The sequence below is a fragment of the Mesocricetus auratus genome, unplaced genomic scaffold (genome assembly GCF_017639785.1).
Source record: "Mesocricetus auratus isolate SY011 unplaced genomic scaffold, BCM_Maur_2.0 Super-Scaffold_100676, whole genome shotgun sequence".
Taxonomy (NCBI): domain Eukaryota; kingdom Metazoa; phylum Chordata; class Mammalia; order Rodentia; family Cricetidae; genus Mesocricetus; species Mesocricetus auratus.
The window spans coordinates 119,401,326-119,419,633 of NW_024429266.1; the positions used below are offsets into that span (position 1 = coordinate 119,401,326).

The 18,308-nt window shown below is 41.6% G+C and overlaps 1 protein-coding gene across 3 annotated transcripts in view; it reads left to right on the forward strand.

The window, feature by feature from the left end:
* Itprid1 (ITPR interacting domain containing 1) overlaps window positions 1-15,759 on the forward strand; it is a 144,201-nt gene extending 128,442 nt beyond the window's left edge. For all 3 annotated transcript variants that reach the window (XM_040739149.1, XM_040739151.1, XM_040739152.1), the window contains 3 exons: window positions 7,905-8,032; window positions 9,126-9,237; window positions 10,932-15,759. In XM_040739149.1, coding sequence (XP_040595083.1) covers window positions 7,905-8,032; window positions 9,126-9,237; window positions 10,932-11,216 — 525 coding nt within the window. In that variant the 3' untranslated portion in view covers window positions 11,217-15,759. The remainder of the gene's footprint in view (window positions 1-7,904; window positions 8,033-9,125; window positions 9,238-10,931) is intronic.
* Window positions 15,760-18,308: the final 2,549 nt, after the last annotated feature.

The following is an 18,308-nucleotide window of genomic DNA, read 5'->3' on the forward strand; positions in this document are numbered from 1 at the left end:
AAATTAAAAAAAAACTAGAACTGGGAGAATTTGGTTAATCTTTCAGCAGTTCCCAACCACAAAGTGGAGAATCTCAACTCAAATTTTTAGACAATGATGTGCCCAACTTTAAAATATCTAAATCTGTATAAGAGTGATTATGTGAAAGATAAAGTAAATTAGAATATGAACTTTTAACATATAGAACTCTACATAAGCCTAACATAAACTGAGAAATGAATTTTCAGATTGCAAGACACCAGACATTTAGAATATTTAAGAATGAGCCAAGAATAAAGGTTGTACTAACCATAGAAAGCTTCATGTAGGCATTGTAATCAACTCTGGGTATCTTATTCAGTGAATGAAAAGGGCAAAGATTGATGTGTAGCTTGGATCCTGGTGTCAAACCAGCCAGGTCAAAACCCTGGAGAATGGGGCTGTGGATATAGCTCAGTGGTAGAATGCCTTGTTACCTCAATCTTCAGTACCAACAGAAATAAAATAAAATCTGGGAGAATAGGAAAACCACCACTGTATTCATTTGTTGAGGGGTTGTGAGTACTTTAAGAATAATTTCCTGCCCTGATCCTACATCAGATGACATTGCCAACCTTTGAAGACGTCTTTACTAGTCATAGCTGGAAGGGTAGTGGGTGATATTATACTGGAAACAAATGATCAAAGATCAGAGATGATGCTGTCATGCTACTACACATGCACAGGACAGCCCAACCACAGATAATTATTTAGTCTAAAATGTGTTGTCAAGATTGAAAATCATAGCTCTGCAACAGTAAGCATTCACCTGACCATTTAGTTGTGTGAAATCATGTTGGGCACGAAAGTTAGCTAAAGAAGGCAACATTTGCAATATTATACACATAATTAGACCACAGAAATAAATGTTCCTATTTCTGTGTTGAATTCCTAGTCCAGATATGGTGACACATGTCTGTAATGCCATAACTCAGTAGATTAAGACAGGATGATCATTATAAATTCAAGGTCAGTCTGGACTACACAGCAAGTGGCAGGGACTACGTAGTGAGACCTCACCTCAAAGATAAATTTTATAAAGAAGCATAAATTAAATCACATTTGGCCTTACATTTATTTTACTTAAAATAACAAGAAAAATACAATCAAAATTATGTCTAAAAATTCCAAAGAGTTCTTCAAGACATACCCAATATAATTTAGTATAATATGCTATGGTAAGATACTAATCTGCTTTCTGATCACACCACCCCCACCAACTGAAAATAATGTATATAATTTCTTGGCAATGTTAAGAAGAGAAATAATAAGCATGTATCCATAGACTGAGAAGCTAGAAGATGACTGCATCAAATTGTGTTTGATAATTGCTACCAACTTGACAAGACCTATAGAAACTACTCAGTGTAGGGACTCAAAGCTGGTTCAAGGCTAAGGCTGCTGCTAATGATAGGGATAGAGACTCAGCCTAGACCTGTGCTTGGACCCATGCCTGGTCCTGTACCTGTATATGTACCAGAATCTTCCCTCCCCTATTTCTGTCAAAAGGGGACTGTAGACTTACGTACTTCTAGCTGTGTGGAATGATTTGACATCTGGAAACAGATGTTCTGATTCATTTGGCACTACAGCATGGAAAGGTTTGTGGCTCATCGTTGCATAGCCACCATCCTCAAACTTGTATGTAGGTGTCAAACTAGCAACAGTTGACTGTGTTTGAATTTTGCTATCCGTGCTCTCCTAGCCCTTGCCTCATAATGCCTTAGCCCTCTTCCTCCTGCAGTCTGGAATTATTAGGGGTTGGGGAGATGATTCAGTAAGGCACTTCCTATACAACCACGTGGACCTGAGTTTGTATCTTCAGTACCCACATAAAAAGCTGGATGTGGCGGGCGGGGGGGTGGATGGTTATGTGGGAAGCTGTCTGTGCAGGGCTGCAGTCATAGCCAGCCAATCTGGATAAAGTAGTTAAAGAAAAAGGGGAGACACAGAACAGATGTCAGGAGGGCAGATTCAGTTAATACTGAATTGCCACGAGTTTATTTTTCACCATTCTTGTATACCTTAACCAAAAAGGGGGACATGGTAACATATATGGAGCAAACAGACTTCTCTTCCTCTTTACTCTAAGGGTTCAGTAACCACACCTTAGATTTAGCTTCTTGTTCCTTGGCCTGGTCAGGAGTAACCACACCTCAGACCAGGTTTGTCGTTATTTAGAATAAGGCAGCCAAGACCAAGATCAAACACCCTACTGCAGCCATGCCTTTGACCTTTAGGCCTTCTGACTTGCTGAGGACAGTTTTGAACTCTCTGCCCTTGAGCCAAGATGGAGTGCAGCCATCTTATGGGCACCGACAAGGGCATGCACCTGTAATTTCAGTGCTGGGGTGGTGGTGCGGAAACGGGTGGCTCCCTGAAGCTTACTGACTAGTCCGTCTAGCTGAACAGTTGGGCTCCAGGTTTATCTGGAGAGTTTATTTCCAAAATAAGGCAGAGGATGATTGAGGAAGATACTTTATGTCAACCTCTGACCCAAACACACACACACACACACACACACACACACACACACACACACACATACCTGCACATACATGAATACATAAGCCCAACCAAAATCAAGAATTATTAGTTACACAGAAAGACACAGCAATAATTGCTTTGGCTGAAACGGATGCTCTACAGTTTTACTAGATGGCCGCGTGTTTCTCTTCCTTTAAGGGATCAGATATACTCATTCAATGGGAACAGTGAACTCATGAGCTCTGATACACTAACACATGTGTGCCAGTTTGCAGACACACACACACACATACACACACACACACACACACACACACATGTAGGTAAGCATGGGGTTGCTTTCTCCCACGAGCAAGGTGTTATTCAAGAAAGTTGAAAAAGGGTGAAGGAAAGCCATGCACGTACTGCGTCTGAGCCCTAGAATTCACCTGATTGGGTCCATGAAACATGAGAAAAGGTTCTGTAGGACATGTGTCTCAAAGTGAAATGCTATGGGATAGCTAGGGCTAGGAAATCTATTAGGACAAAAATAACTAGAAACTTGGTCATGGGTGAAATAAAGATTACAGACAGAGATGTATGCTATCTGTCAAATGACAACAGGCATTCAAAGTAGATGTTGAAACGAAGAGCAATTTTGGGTAAAATCTTGATTTGAAAAAGTATCCCCTCTCCATTGATGTGTGACACTGTGGAGAAACCCATAGCTGGCTTTGTGGTCTTTTAGCTTACCTAGAAGAATGGTTTGTTGATGTGATTAGATTCATATGTGTACGTGAGTTTTTTTAACAATAATTCGTCAGTGGAAAACTTGTTTGTTCATATAATTAACCTTTCATATATGAGTTCTTGGGAGTAATTTAATTAAAATACGTTATTGCAAGGTCAAGCACATTTCCAGAATAAGATGCATGAGAAATAAGATTTCTGAGTATAGAAAAAATTCTATAATATTTATAGGTTTGGATTAAAGGGAAAAGAAATTGTGCAAAGTTTAAAAAGTGTGAGTCGATTAGAAAGTGAAAGGTTGTGTGTTTGTTTTGGTTTGGTTTTACACTCTCACTCTTACTGTTGGAGCCTGCATTAATGAGTTGGGCCAATAGAACAGACTTTGTATTTTATGTGTGTTTGACCCAGTCTTTAAAAAGAAAAAGAAGAGATCAACACCTCTGCTTCCCTTTTTCCCCTTGCCTGTGGTTTCCTTTCTTCTGAAATGTTTTTGCCACTTCTGAAGCTTTTGTTTGTTTGTTTGTTTTGTTTTTCATCAGTATGTTTTATTACAGTAGCTGAGGGGAAGCTGTGACACACTAGAACTGGCTAAAAATAGACAACTTTGACAAGAATTGAAATCTCAGCAGTATTGTTAATGGATTTTCTAATCCATTAACATAGTATATTGCTGTATTTATTTATAATTTATATTTTGCTTTACTTGTCTCATTATAAAGGTATTAAATATCTCTGGTTACATGTATTTCTTTTTGAAAATACAATTAGATTTTTCATTATTAAATATATTTATTAATAATCTTCCTTGGAAAAGCAAACATGATTAGAAATATGGAAATGTTGCTATGAGTCATCAGAATCAGGTAGGATCCTTCATTTGGTCTATAACTGGCCAGGGACTTCCGCTGGTTCCCGAGGCTTTCTTCCTTCCCTGTGTTTCCATTCATGTTGCTGTCTGCCAGCATCTCAGCTGGCTGGGATCCTCCACCCGATGGGGGTCACACAATCCTTCATTCCTCAGGGAGATAAGATTTTACTGGCTCTGCCTGAATGGATTGCCAGAGCCTTTGTCTAACTTTTACCAGTGGACACCAGAAATGTGAAAAAGTGCTCTGTTTATTTGGAGCTTAATTGTGTATTTCTGAATGACCAGAAGATGGCAGCACTTTAGAATTTTTCCACAGCACTACAGTTACAAACTGGCTGTCAGCTATTCCCAAATCCAACCACAAAGGGTTGCCCCCAGACATAGAGCTGAGACTTGATGCCCAGCATTAATGACATCAGTCTGCTTGAGCACCGTGCTGTCATGGTCTGGCGTTGCTGTCCCTTGAACTTTGAAAGCAGTTACCTGAGTTGACTAGAAGCACTGTCCAGCTCCCTCCTGAGGGACAGGTGCCTCCTCATGCTCTCTGGTCACCCCTTATTCCATGAAGTGACTTGATTAGACATTGAGAAGGAAAAGATTGACCATGTAACTTGAATTTGAAATCTGAATAGCATTTTTGACTACAGCCATTGAAGAGTTCATGTTTAGACACTTTTCTACAGATGATGATCTCATGGACTCCAAGATCATTTTCATTTTTGTGGGCCATATTCGGTAATGCTTTAAGCCAGCATAACTTGTGCCAAAGATTTCCTCCAGCTGATTCAGGTTCACTCGGGCTAAAGCTAAATATATCAGCCAATATATAATAACTCAAAACAAAATGAGGTAGAGTTTTCATATCAAAGTATCAGTCTTAGAATAATATTCCCATTATGAAACTTCTAGGTGAAATAATAATCACCATCCTGCCATGATCTTGGTCATAGTATTTTGAGGATAAAGATAAAAACCAATGATGGGCTTTCCAGAAACTGAGGCAGAACATGGTAGAGGCCAAGGCCCAGGAGTCAAATGACTCTCATTTGCATGGCTTCTCAAAAGTCCACAGCATCCCCCCTGATCCCGTTCTTTGGCTAGCAGCGTCGGGAGAGAAGTCTAGAGAATACAGATTTTCAGTTAGACAATTGCTGCTTGCAAAGCTTTAGACTTGTGTTAAGAGGAAAGTGGATGAGGAGGGTGAGTTGCAGCCAGAAGCTTCTCTTACATATAGATCTGGAAGGGAGTCTGACAGAGACAGCTAGAGATCCACCAGTGTTAGTAGCACTTAAAGTCAGATGGTGGCGGCCCTGGGGTTCTGGGCCATAGGTGTATACAAAGAGTAATCCAATACACATTGCAAAACAAGGAAGAGAGCTGACAGGAGATCAGCAAATCGGCACAGTGTCCCACAGACAGACTGGGCTCAGAGGCTCTCAGATGCACAGGGGACACCAGTAAAAGTGGTGGAAACAGTTATGATTCAGTAACTCCTGACAGTGAGGGCAAGAGCTGAACTTTAGTTTGATCTTTGCAGGAGTGATTTGGGGGATTTAAAAACAAAGAATGAGATAGAGGAGGGAGCAGGGGCTCAAATGTTGGGTTTCAATGCTGGAAGGACATACATGTTTGTGACCCGACTGTATTTAAACACTTCTAGGTAAAACAATAAACACCAAGCTGCCATGATCTTGTACATGTGATTTTGAGGAGAAAGATTTTAAGAAGTCTTGGACTTTCCAGAAACAGAGACAATTCCATCCCTCCATGGAGACTTCTAGTTGGGCTCACTTCAAAGGAATGGCTCTCAGGTCCTTAAGAAAGACACCTGTTGACAACTGTGAGCCCTTTGAGCAGTTGCTGAAAAGAAGGGAGGCTAGAGTCTGTGCCTCTGTGCCTCCCTTCCTGGCAGTGCTCACTCAATACAGCTGTCATCTCTCAGCACTCAGCAAGGAGCTCTTCTTTTTGCAACAGATGGGTCTGTTGTAAAGATCCACAGTTGGCCAAAATGCAGAGAATAAGTAAGCCTTGTGAGACAGACAGAACATCCATAGTACAACCCCTGCATCATTTCAGGGAACATCCTGGAAGAGCCGGTGGAAAGACTGTAAGAACTAGAGACTGAAATGTCTGCTGTGTGGCAGTGTGGACATGACAAGGATGTTATACCCAGGGATGCTCAACAACCTGGCTGTCTTCACAAGACCTAAAAAGACCACACCTGTTTCCATGATAGCATGTATGGAGGAAAATTAAACTAGGCTTACCCCTAGATGAAAAACTACAGGCAATCAATACTTCCTCAGAGTGAGAACTAGTTTTTTTCCCGAGTAGTAGGCTCCTATATTAAGCGGTTATTCCAAATTCATTAACATAAGGGCAACAGAAGTGTGTGTGTGTGTGTGTTTGTGTGTGTGTGTGTGTGTGTGTGTGTGTGTGTGTGTGTGTGTGTGTGTGTTCTGGCAACCTCAAGCTTTCCTAGGTGTTGCTTTATCTTTGGCACAGTGGCTGTCCTCAATCTACTGCCATTTCAACTAACAATTGCAATTCCACAGCCTGCTTCCCTTGCAGTGCCCTGGATGCTCAGGCCACAGCCTGGTAGAAATTTTGTTCCCACAGGCACTGCTTCTGCTGCTGCCGCTAAAGGTAGCTTTAACTAAATCTCTGTGGTTCTATCTATAAATGAGACTGGAGATTCAAAGGCTGGGCGGAAAACCTGGTAGCTTAGAGAGGTTGAGTAGCACCTAGATAACCTTCTCTCCTTGCTGGCTCCTCTGAAAAATGTCCTCTCACCTTGCAAAAAAAAAAGTCTCTCCCATCTACCTCTGGTCTTTTGGTGCATCTGTCTATCTCTTCCAGATGCCCTCTGATGCTCTATGAGTACTTTCTGCCAACTAGTTGCTAATTCAGTCTCCTGAGTCAAGGTTTATTTTATTTAATTAATATGAATGCAAACTCAGGGTTTACAGTGTGATTGAGTATCCCCCCAACACTTAGGCAAGCAATTTAACTGGATGGTAGTGGGTAATCATCCTAGGGGCATAGTCACGTGCTATGCCAGAGTCTGACCTACCACTACAGGTAGGTCAGAATTACTAGCTGTAAAGAATTTCACAGCTCTTGAAGGTTGCAAGAACATATAAAATCAATACACAAAGAGACCCCAAGGGTTGAAAACTGAGAGGGTCTGGGGTCAAGAGGAGCTCAAGTCTTGATTCTAGCTCATAGAGAGCATGGAAATTTAACATTTCTCTCAATTGGGATTATTGGATGGGTAGAATGGATCTTGCAGATTTCCCTCTTTAAGGACTATGGTCAATCAATGGTAAAACTAGTAAAAATAAAAGCACTCTAAGTAGATTTTCCTGAACAAATACACACGAATAGATGTGTTCAGTGTTCTTGACGCTAAGAGTGATGGGGTAGTGGGTACCAACACCGAGCAAGATTAAAGGAGGCTTCGTTTGTCTAAGTGTAAGTCTGCTCTCTGGTGAGTCTTACTCTTCTCCTCTGTCCACTTCCTTGCATCTCTCTGTATTGTGTAGGACTGGTTTAGGTTCCCCTGAACATAATTAATTCTCACCCAAGTACCACTCAGCAAGCACTCCCCTTTGTCTCTGCCAAACGCAACCTCTAATTTCATCCAAAGTCACAGGCTGGGCCTCCCTGGTCTCGTCTAAAAATGAAAGCAGTTGGGTTTCTTTGCAAGCAATGAATTCCAAATGGGGAGAAAGGCAGAGCCTAGCCCTCTAGCCACATTAACAGAAAGGTCACCATTCTCTGACTTTTTTGTTTTTGTCAGTGCACAGTCTATGAGATGGAAGCCATGAAGATGGTGTGCCAGACTTTCCAGGAGTACTTAGAGGAAACTGAACAGCACTTCACGGGACAGCAGGCACTCTTTCCCAGGGACATGTCAGAAGAGGAAAGGTAATTATCTAAGGCAATCAGAAAAGTACCAGACCACACACCTGGAGCAAGGGAAGGGAATCAGGGCAGGCAAGGCAGATGCGCACGATGGAGCAGGGCTAATGAGAAATCGGCCAGCTCTTCCTTTGTTTCCTGGTCCTAGTTTTGCCTTCTCAGTGTGAGGCTGAGAGACCCATCACTGGATTGGCACATTCTTATTGAAAATTGGGGCTATTTGGAAAGGTTAGAAGAGGGTCAATCAGCTGGGAGGACGGGAAAGGCCTGCAGGATCCCTTTAATTGATGGGAATGGGGCTTGGACAGAAGCAAATATTGGGGCGAGGTATTAGAGTTTTGAAATGTGCATTATTGTTAACGGGATTGAAAATATTACCAAGATGGATGCATCACGGGTTTCCTGTGGTTGTGGGGATAGATTTTAACAGTAAAGGGCACTAGTGTTGTGGGTTCTGATTGGAGCAATGGCATGTTTTAGAGCTGCATGGTGGTCATCCTTAAACAACTTTGTTGTTTTCTTATAAATAATGTATTGCATCTTGAAATGGGTAAACATGATACATAAATTCTACCAAAACAGACTTTCTATTTAAAGAGGGTATGTTGGGGATGCGGCTCAATGGTACTATACTTGCTAAAAAAAACACAAACCCATAGCTTCCATTCCTAGCACTGAAAATGGTATGCATAGTGGGGGGGGGTACCTACCCTAACAGATTTACCTCTACAGTCAAATCAAATAAGGAAGGCTAAAATGTCTTCTTAGTAATTGCAGGGGCAGAGAAATGGTTCAGTGGGTAAGGGCACTCACTTTGCCCAGCTTGACTACCTAAGGTTCATCGGGAGAACTGCTTGTAAGTGTCTCTCTTCTTACCCCTCTCCTCATACACTATGCCAGGCGTATGCACGTGGTCATGCATGCACACACCCACAAATACACATGCAGGAATACATACACATGTGCGTGCATACACACACACACACACACACACACAATTGAGACGAAATATCAAAGGCATGACCCATTTCATGAGAAGGACATGGAAGACTGCACCTGTGGGGATTTTAAAGTTTGCTTTTCTGTTATCTCAACGCAGGGAAGAAGCTGAGGACCTGAGGAGCTTACGAGAGGCCCTGAGGCAGCAGGTGGCAGAACTGGCATTTCAGTTAGGAGACCGAGCCAGGCAAATCAAAGAAGGGATCCTACTGGTAAGGGGTGTGGTGGAGGATGCAGAGTCTGAATGTCCTCAATCTACAACTGCAAAGGAGAGGCGCCTTAAATAAGAAGCCAGTGGTGTGATCATTCCAGACTGCAGTTTTGCATGCTTCATGGTCACACTTGCATTTTTGATGTCATGAGACTAACCTTGCACTGATCTTGTCCACACAGCTGTCAAGTGGAGGGTGGCTCAGTTTGCAGCTATTCCAAGCTTTCTCCTGCCATGCAGAGGAGAGCAAAGTACTAGTACCCATTTGCCATGTAAGAACAGGGCTTTCAGAATAGCAAAGTTCACCTTTTGAGCCAATATAAGCTAGGTCACTACTATACCTTGCTATTGGTTCATATGACCATTACAGAACTTTCGGACCTCATAAACACCTTTCTTGCAAGTCTGAGGTAGCTATTTATCTCCTACATGCAGTGGCCTGAAGAATCCCTCTTTCCTTCTTGGGTCTCCATTCAAGTGGAAGTAAAATTTATGACCTCTTGGAAAAATAGTTCCAAGATAAAGCCAAATGGAACAGATTTGGAGTCTATTAAAGAGAGTTTCAGTGTAGAATCTAACCACAGGGGTTAACAGAGGGAAGTGTGGGGGAGAGTAAAGCATGTTCACATGTGGAAAGTCACATGGGTCACTTTTCCATGGGTACATATAGGACTTGTGTAGTTCTCAAGGTACATTTCTGTAAGTTTTGAAGAGCCCCCTCCCCGTCTTAACACCGCTCAAAGACAGTAGCTCCCAGCAAAGGTACAGGTTACAGACAGGCGGGGGTGGCTCAGGAGTTAGGAGCACTTCCCTTTCAGAAGTTTGGTATACAGTACTCTTGACTGCTGGCTCACAGCCACCTGTACGGGACCCAACACCCTTTATTGGGCCCCTTAGGCAACTACAAAGAGTTGTGTAAATAATTATAAATTGTAATTTAAAAAACTTTTTCAAGGATTCCCTTCTCTGAACAAACTTATAAGTTTCATGGGGAATGTTGTTTAGAGTTAAGAGCAAGAGGTAAGTAGAAATGCATGATCTCTATATAGTTTATATAATAGTTTATAATATATACAATATAATATACAATAATATATAATATTTATTGTCTTTTGTAAAATGTCTTTGGAAACATACATTGTTTTGATGAGTAATTTTGGCTATCTTAGTAGTGTCTGGTTTCTTGCCTTTCTCTGCACCTCAGATCCCTGGAACCACACATTTCTCCCCATGTGCCCTAGTTACTTTCTGTGGCTATGATAAAACACCGTGGCTGAAAACAACTTGGAGACAAAAGGGTTTATTTAGCTTACAAAACTCAGTAGATCACCACGGGAAACCAGAACAGTAACTCAAGTCAAGAACCTGGAAGCAGGAACTGAAGCAGAGACTATGGGGAATTTCTGTTTACTTCTTTGCTCTTCAAGACTTGCACAACCTGATTTCTTACACAACTCAGGACCACCTACCCAAGAGTGGAACCACCCACAGTGAGCTGGGCCCTGCCACATTCACTATTAAGCAGAATATACATGCTATCTGATGAAAGCAGCTTCTCAATTAAGGAGCCTCTTCCCAGATGACTCTAGCTTGTGTCGAGTTCACAAAGAAGTAACCAGTGCAGCCAGCATGTCACCATGGCTGTCTGTCTTCCCATCCTGCTCCTCACACACTCCTTTTTGTCTTTTCTTTCAGCATTTAGACCATCTCTCAGAGGAGCTTCCTGAACACTGTGCAAATCTGCAACAGTGCAACTGGACAGACGAAAAGCATGCCCAGAGTTCATGGGTTCAAAGCCACACTGTGGCCCCTGAGTCTGTCCTTCCTGCCAGCAGTGGGAAACAGACACCCTGCCTGAGGTTGACTCAGCTGGCTGCCGTTGGTCACTCTGACCTTGAGATCAGATGTGGCATGACTCTACCATCACCAGCTATGACAGAGTCAAGTCCAGGTCCTTCATCAAGTAGTGCTGGAGAGTAATCTCTGGTAAACCAGAGAGTTTGATGACCTTCGTACAAAATGAAAGGTCCCAGAACACCTGTAGCAAGGGAATCCAAATCCTATGTACCCATCTACTCTATGCTTAAGCTTAGAGTATTTTAATATTCATTGATTACATAATAAGGAGTCACTGGGTTTGTGCCTGTCTGGGGTATATTATAGTCACCAAGTAGCATATGGCCTAAAGGATATGGCCTCTACCCTGATAGAGCATGTATCCTAGCAGAGGAGAGTGAATATAAGCACAAATATGTATCTGTAATTAAAATTCAAGAAAAAGACAGTGTGGCCTTGTTTTATGAAAGATGAGCATCTGGGTCTGTTCAGGAACCTGGAAGGCATATTTAGAGGTGTGAAGTTGCTGAAGCTGGAAGCAACTGGGAGCAAGACAGAGTGTCTGTGCATCAAGGGCTGGGTAAGGTGAGAGAAAAGAAACAAACAGCAAATAAAAACCATTTCCACACAGACAGTTCACGGAGGAAGCATTGTGTGACATGGGTGGGAAGTGCCCCTGGGACCTCGTCAGAGGGAGCTATTAGGAAAGACCTGAAGGAAAGAAGATGGAAACCCTGGAGAATTCAGTTTCAAGAGACTGGAAAGCTGAAAAGTACAAAGTTCACGGACTGGGGTGTAGAAACACCTTTTGCCAACTGTGGTGGGTGACAGTGAGGACTTAAGTGAAGGCCCTCACTCCCTTCAGGTCATGGTCAAGAGTCTAACAGCATGAATTCTTTCAAGTGCAACAGGAAGTCTCCATAAGCGTTAAGCATGAATGCCATAGGGTCCTAGCTTATATAATCACAAAAAAGATACTGCCATGGAACCCAGAGAGAGGTGAGGCTTCTGGCTACAAGTCTATTCCTACTTTTGTACCTCAAGTGAAAGCCAAAAGCTATGCAATTGATTCCATCCAGCTGTGGGAACAGCAAGGCTCCTACTACAGGGGAAATGCATGGAGGTGAATCCAAACGCCAAAGGATGACTCTCTGGAATGAGGAATAGATGAAAAATGAAATAGTTAGAAACAGCATGCTGGGAGCTCCCGAGGGAAGCTTCTTATTTGTATGAGAGAATGAGCAATCAGAGGATGCTTTCTAGCTAGGAACCTAAGACAAGGTCCTTTGGACACTGTCCACTAGCCTGTTTCATTCTTTATCTTCCTGCTTTGGTTGCTATGACTTAAGCAAGGCTCTGATTCCCAGGGACCATCCACCGTCTTCCGCACTTTATCACCCAAGAATGTGAACATCTCCATCCACACATTTTCCTCAGCACGTTCATGCAGAATAAATCCCCAGTGCCAGTCCCTTCTAAAGCCCCAGTCTTCCGTCCTGTTGGCACACACACTCAGAAGTCATCTGCCTTGTCTCATTGTGTCCTTTACTGGCACCTCAGTTATCAGTCACTGCATCACGGCCGTGTTTGTCATGATGTGGCTTCCAGAGTTCCTCATAACCTGGTAATACCACAATGCATGGAAACTCTAACAAGGCTTGAGCTTTTTTTCTGTGAGCTGTCTTGGCAACTGGCAAACTGTCTTTGCCAGATGCCAACAGGGACCTGTTTCCTTGCATCAGGGAGAGAACCTAAGAAATAACATGTGAGAGACTGAGTCATCCCGAGACTATGATCCCAGAGCAGTCTACTGCTGAAAGGTTTCCCCAGCCTGGAATCACTACACCCTTTTCTTTCTACTGCTGCCTTAACCTTCTTAGTCCACATCCCCCTCTGGTTCCCACATCATGATGCAGCTTCCAGCACCAAACTGACTCCTAATTGCTTCTGTACATCCTAAGTGTCTTTCTTTTCTATACGTTTCAACATTCTTCATGGTTCAAACCTGCAGCATTTGAATCAATGTTTCCTGAATGTTTCTTCACTGGACTGCTACTACCTCTGCAGCCAACTAACTTATGGCCTACTTTCTTCTTATGTCAATCTGAAATGCTGGTCCCCTGAACAACCTTATATATTCCTACATTCCATTACATCATAGGTTCTATATGCACTAATTCAACTGATAACAGTTCAGTGATATTCAGAACACAATCACATATGCTTTATAGATATTGTTCTTGCAATCTATAGATATTGTTTTGTAACATATACATTCTTTTATTAGGCATTACAAGTAATCTATGGATGATTTAAAGTGTTCAAAGTATGCAGATGTGTGTGTTCCTTGCAAACACTGAATTGCTTAACATAAAGGAGTTAACTGAATAAATGGAGTAAATTCATTGCAGTAATTAACACAGTATCCCTCAGAGAGCAAATGCTCAATATATGTTGACTAGTATTGATGCAAAGACCAACACATCAGGAGGTCCAATGTGATTATTGCCTGCATTCTGTTGAGAAGGACTCTGTGAACAAAGCAGCTTACACTGGAAGAATAGTAACAAATCCCTGAGGAATGGATATGCAGAATAAAGTGGTACTCTCAAGAGACAGGGAAGATGATGATCTCACCTCAGAAGCAGCACCATCTCAAGCTGTAGGAGGAGCTAAGCTTGCACTTAAAAGGAATTTGTGGATGGATCTTTGCAACCATCAGGCAGATTACTTTAGATGTGAAGGAGACAGAGACCCACTGCTTGAATGAAGTATGGTAAATGGAATTCCCAAAGAGGTCTGCATAGTCAGTGGCAGACCCCCATCTCTCTAACAAGGAAGATAAAAGGGAGAAAATGGGGGAAAGGCTTCTATGCCCCACCCACAACCTTTGCTGTCTTCAATGAGTGATGGGATGGTTGCCAAGTATCACCTGGAATTCCAGTTCTCTGGCCTTCAGACTCAGACTGATTGTAATCACTGACTCTCTGGTTTATGGGATAAGTGTCTCATCTCCAGTTGGCTCTGTTTTTCTGGAGTGCTCTGATAGTGAGGGAGAGCTCAACGATCAAAAGCTTGACTTGCAAAAAGGTATGCTCAGATCTGGGCTTGCTAATAAGAAGGAATTGAACTCTGGCAATGAACCCAAGGTTTGATCCAATTTCACCACTAATTACTTGTAATTAATAAACTAAGCTCCATTGATCTCAAGGTCATTACCAATAGATGATGCTTATTCAGTCCTTTAGCTGAAACTTAGAATGTTGCCAAGGCTCAATAAGTAAATATAGTATCTGTTCTTAGCAGGGTGATGAGAGTTTAGAGTAGATGCCATAGATGCCATTGGTTGACCATCCTGTCCTCAGCTGAACGCTGCACCAAGTATTTTAAATGTCTTGTCACATATCTCCACCACAAAATTCCAGAGTAGAAACTCACCTATACATAACACACACGCACACACACACACACACACATACACACACACACACATACACACACATCAAAACTAAACTGTCAGAGCTTTGGAAGCTAGTAGGATTAAGCCAACACTGATTCACTGATTTTCTAGAACAAAATTTATTTTCAAGACTGTCAAGCCTTGGACTTGTGTGGAGTTCACTAATGGGCCTAACTCAACCATAGTAAATTTATTTGGGGCTGCATTCTGCATTGAGTTTGGCAGAAATATTCCTTCAGGAAAATACTTACCACTTAGAAAAGCTTGAAAATTTTTACATACTGACCACATTTGACTTTTGTAATCAGACAGGTTCTGTGGCTTTCATGTAACATGTTTTCCACTACATATAAATTCTTTTGTACCTATCATTTTAGTAACTTGTAGATCATAACTGCTGTCACATTGTCAAGATAATAACAAGAACCCCTTTGCTTTCCTGAGTGACGCCAACATCTTTCGCTTTTTCTCTTATATGTTGATCTTGTCCCAGTTAACTCTTGAGATCTTAGATCATATAGTTATAAATAGAAATAAAAATAGAGAAAACCATTGCTGTAACACCTTTAGGAATTCAGGAAGAAGATAACACACACACACACACACACACACACACACAATCCTTTACATGAAGCTGAAGCCATTTTGTTTAAATAAAAAAGAAGGAAAGAGTAAACAGACTTCAGATTTAGAAATTTGACAGTGAACAATGTGGCCTCTTCTGTGTCATATTCCTGGGATCTTCCTTGTATGGATTTGCCTCCTCCTGATTTCAGGGTTCAAAGCCAAAGCCTTGGTTAGAGGGGCTAATTTCAGAAAGAACAGTTGGAATTCAAGTCACATATTTTCTTTTGCCTTGTTATGCACAAGTGAAGACCCAAGTTGCATGATGGAGACAAAGAAAATAGCCTTGAAGATTGTCTTGATCCATAACTTATACAAAAACCATGAGGGTTTGTGTAAAGAAATTCATGTTTTAGTGCACAGAAAAATATTCTTCAGGAGCATGTCTCACAAGGTTTTGTGTATTGAACATATCTTTCTTAGTTCTGTTTTTTTTCTATAGAGTGAACCTTAGTTTTGTTAAAAAGAAAATAATTTTGCTAACGCTGAAAAGCAAAGCCAAAAAATCTAATGACAAGAAAATTTGTCTGGAATTACTCGTTCTTTGTTGAAGAAGTAATTGGTTCCTTTGAAATGAAATCGAATAAATAGGACATTTATAAAGAGGTCAAAGAATCAAAGTTATTTCTTCTTGGGAGAGAGTAAATATGATAAAATATATTGTATGACATTCTCAAGTAGCTAATAATTTTTTTAAAGTCACCCCTTTAGTCAGGAAAATATAAATAAAGAACAAAGGCACTTTTCTGGCTGGACTTCAGTGTATAGTCCCATCACATTTGCTCTCCATCCAGGAATGTGGTCATGGAGGATCTGGGGCTGCTGGGGCCTGCCCCAGCACCCAGCCTTTGTTTTTTATTTATTTATATTCCCTCTCTCAATTCTTTTTACATACAATTCCTTCCCCTACACAGATCTCACCAATACTGACTAGTCTATCCATCTATCTTACCCTGAAAATCCCCTTTCCCTTCCTCACAAATACTGGGTTTACAGACAAAACTTCTTGTTAAATGGGTCTGGAATAGTTGAGAACTAATCCAGAAGAAAATGAATAAAGTATGTGGCATTCATTTATCCAAGTAACTCAGTGGTATGTTAAATATCAATAAGACATAAAAATATAAATACATCCCAGCAATCTAATACATATTTTAAAAAATTTTAATTCTTTTTATATGTATGTGCCTGACTGTATATAAGTACATTATGTGCGTGCAGGAACCCTCCAAGGTCATAGGAGGACATAGGGTTCCCTAGACTGGAATTAGAGACAGTAGTGAGTACAATGTGACTGCTGGGAGCTGAACCTAGGTCCTCTGTAAAATTACCAGTTATTCTTAACCACCAAGCAACTTCTCCAGTTTCTCTCTAGCTTTGGAGCCTATCCTGGGATTCTCTCAAACTAACAGAGATCTGCATTTCTCTGCCTCTCAAGTGCTGGAATTAAAGGCACGCACCACCACCACCCAGCTAGTGCCTCCAATACCCAGCTCCAGAAATAACTTTTAATGATACTGCATTGTGCCTTCAATTTTCCATCTTCTGACACAGAGGAATTTCTGAAATAAGAGTGTGCATACTAAGCTAGGATGTAGCCTAGACTTTTACATTTGCCTTCTGTGTTGACCACAGAGCTTACACAAGGCACACTCTCAGGTTTCCTGATGAGGGGTGACATAAACCCCAAAGGGGAAAGAAGGTGGCATGGATAAGATGGATCTGCTTAAATTGCCTTCAGAAATTCCATTACATCAACTGCAGCCCAACAACCATACCCCAGAATTCAGGTCCACCGTGGGTGCATGTGTGGGTGCATGGAGGGGTAAAGAAAAGAGGATACAAAGAAAAAAGGCAGGATGGATATCAGGGAGGAAATAGTTCATGGGAGAAGGAAGAGAGGGAAGGAGGGAGGAAGCACAGGACACAGGGAGAGAAGGAAGAAGGGAAGAAAAGAAAGGACAAAAGGAAAGCATCCCAGGCTCTCTTTTCTTTGCAGAGAAGCTGAGCAGATGCAATGTAGACCCCAACTGAATAAGAGGCCCGGACCTTATCTCCGGTAAGATAAGGCCACGTGGAAATACTTGGATTATTAGAAAACGGGTTAATAATTAAGTTTGAGCTAGCAAATAAGAAACCTTAGCCGAAGGTCAACAGTATTTATAACACATATAGTGTCTGCATGTTTCATTGGGGTAGAAAGGGGCAGGCAGACCATAGCTGGACCAGAAAAAACCTCACATTACAGGGCCACATGAGTCATGACATTATGTCGGTCATTTGATGTCCCTCTGGCCTCACTCTACCCTCCTGTTCAACATAGTGCTGTGTGGAATTGCTGCGTAGCTGGACAGAGATTCACATCCTCTGAAGGAAGCCCCTCCTTCTCATAATCAGCTCTGGACCCTCCTCCTCGCCTTTCCCTGGCAACTCACAAACTTTAAGAAAGACCAGCTTTACAATTTCTCCTCCTTAGAATTTGGAAGACTATATGCAAGGGAAGAAGGTAGAAGTAAGTGGCTTAATTCATGACAAATAAAAGCCATTTACTTCTGTTAAGGTTTGACTATTTTATGGATTTAGTTTTCTGTACTTTTCTTTAATCTATCCTATTACATAAATTTTGGCTGAAAGAATGAGACCAGAGGACCAGTGAGATTGATCAGAAGGTAAAGATGCATGCTGCCAAGCAGAGTTCAGTCCCGGGGACCCACATGGTAGAAGTTGCAAGTTGTCCTCAAATCTCCATTTATAGGCAGTGGTTCAAATGCTCACACACATGTGCATGCCTACCCTCACACAATAACTCAATAAGAAGGTAATAAGAATGAGATCTGAATCCCAGTTTTGTCTCTAGGTGTCTTTGCTTCCATTGTTTGGCTTGGCTTGACTTGGTTTAGGATAATCATGGGCTGTTTTGAAATTCACCTGTGGTTATTTGTCATAAAGTTCTTTGAACAATTATTGTCTCTGACACTGTCATCTTCCCAGTCCTGTCTTTCCCTTTTAACCCCAGTTTTTAATGCAATTATCTTTCACATAGGTTTTACGGAATCATTTTGCATCTCTTGGACCCTGAATTACATTAGCCATTCAACACATATGCATTTCTTTAAGAATGAAAATGTGGCCGGGCGTTGGTGGTGCACGCC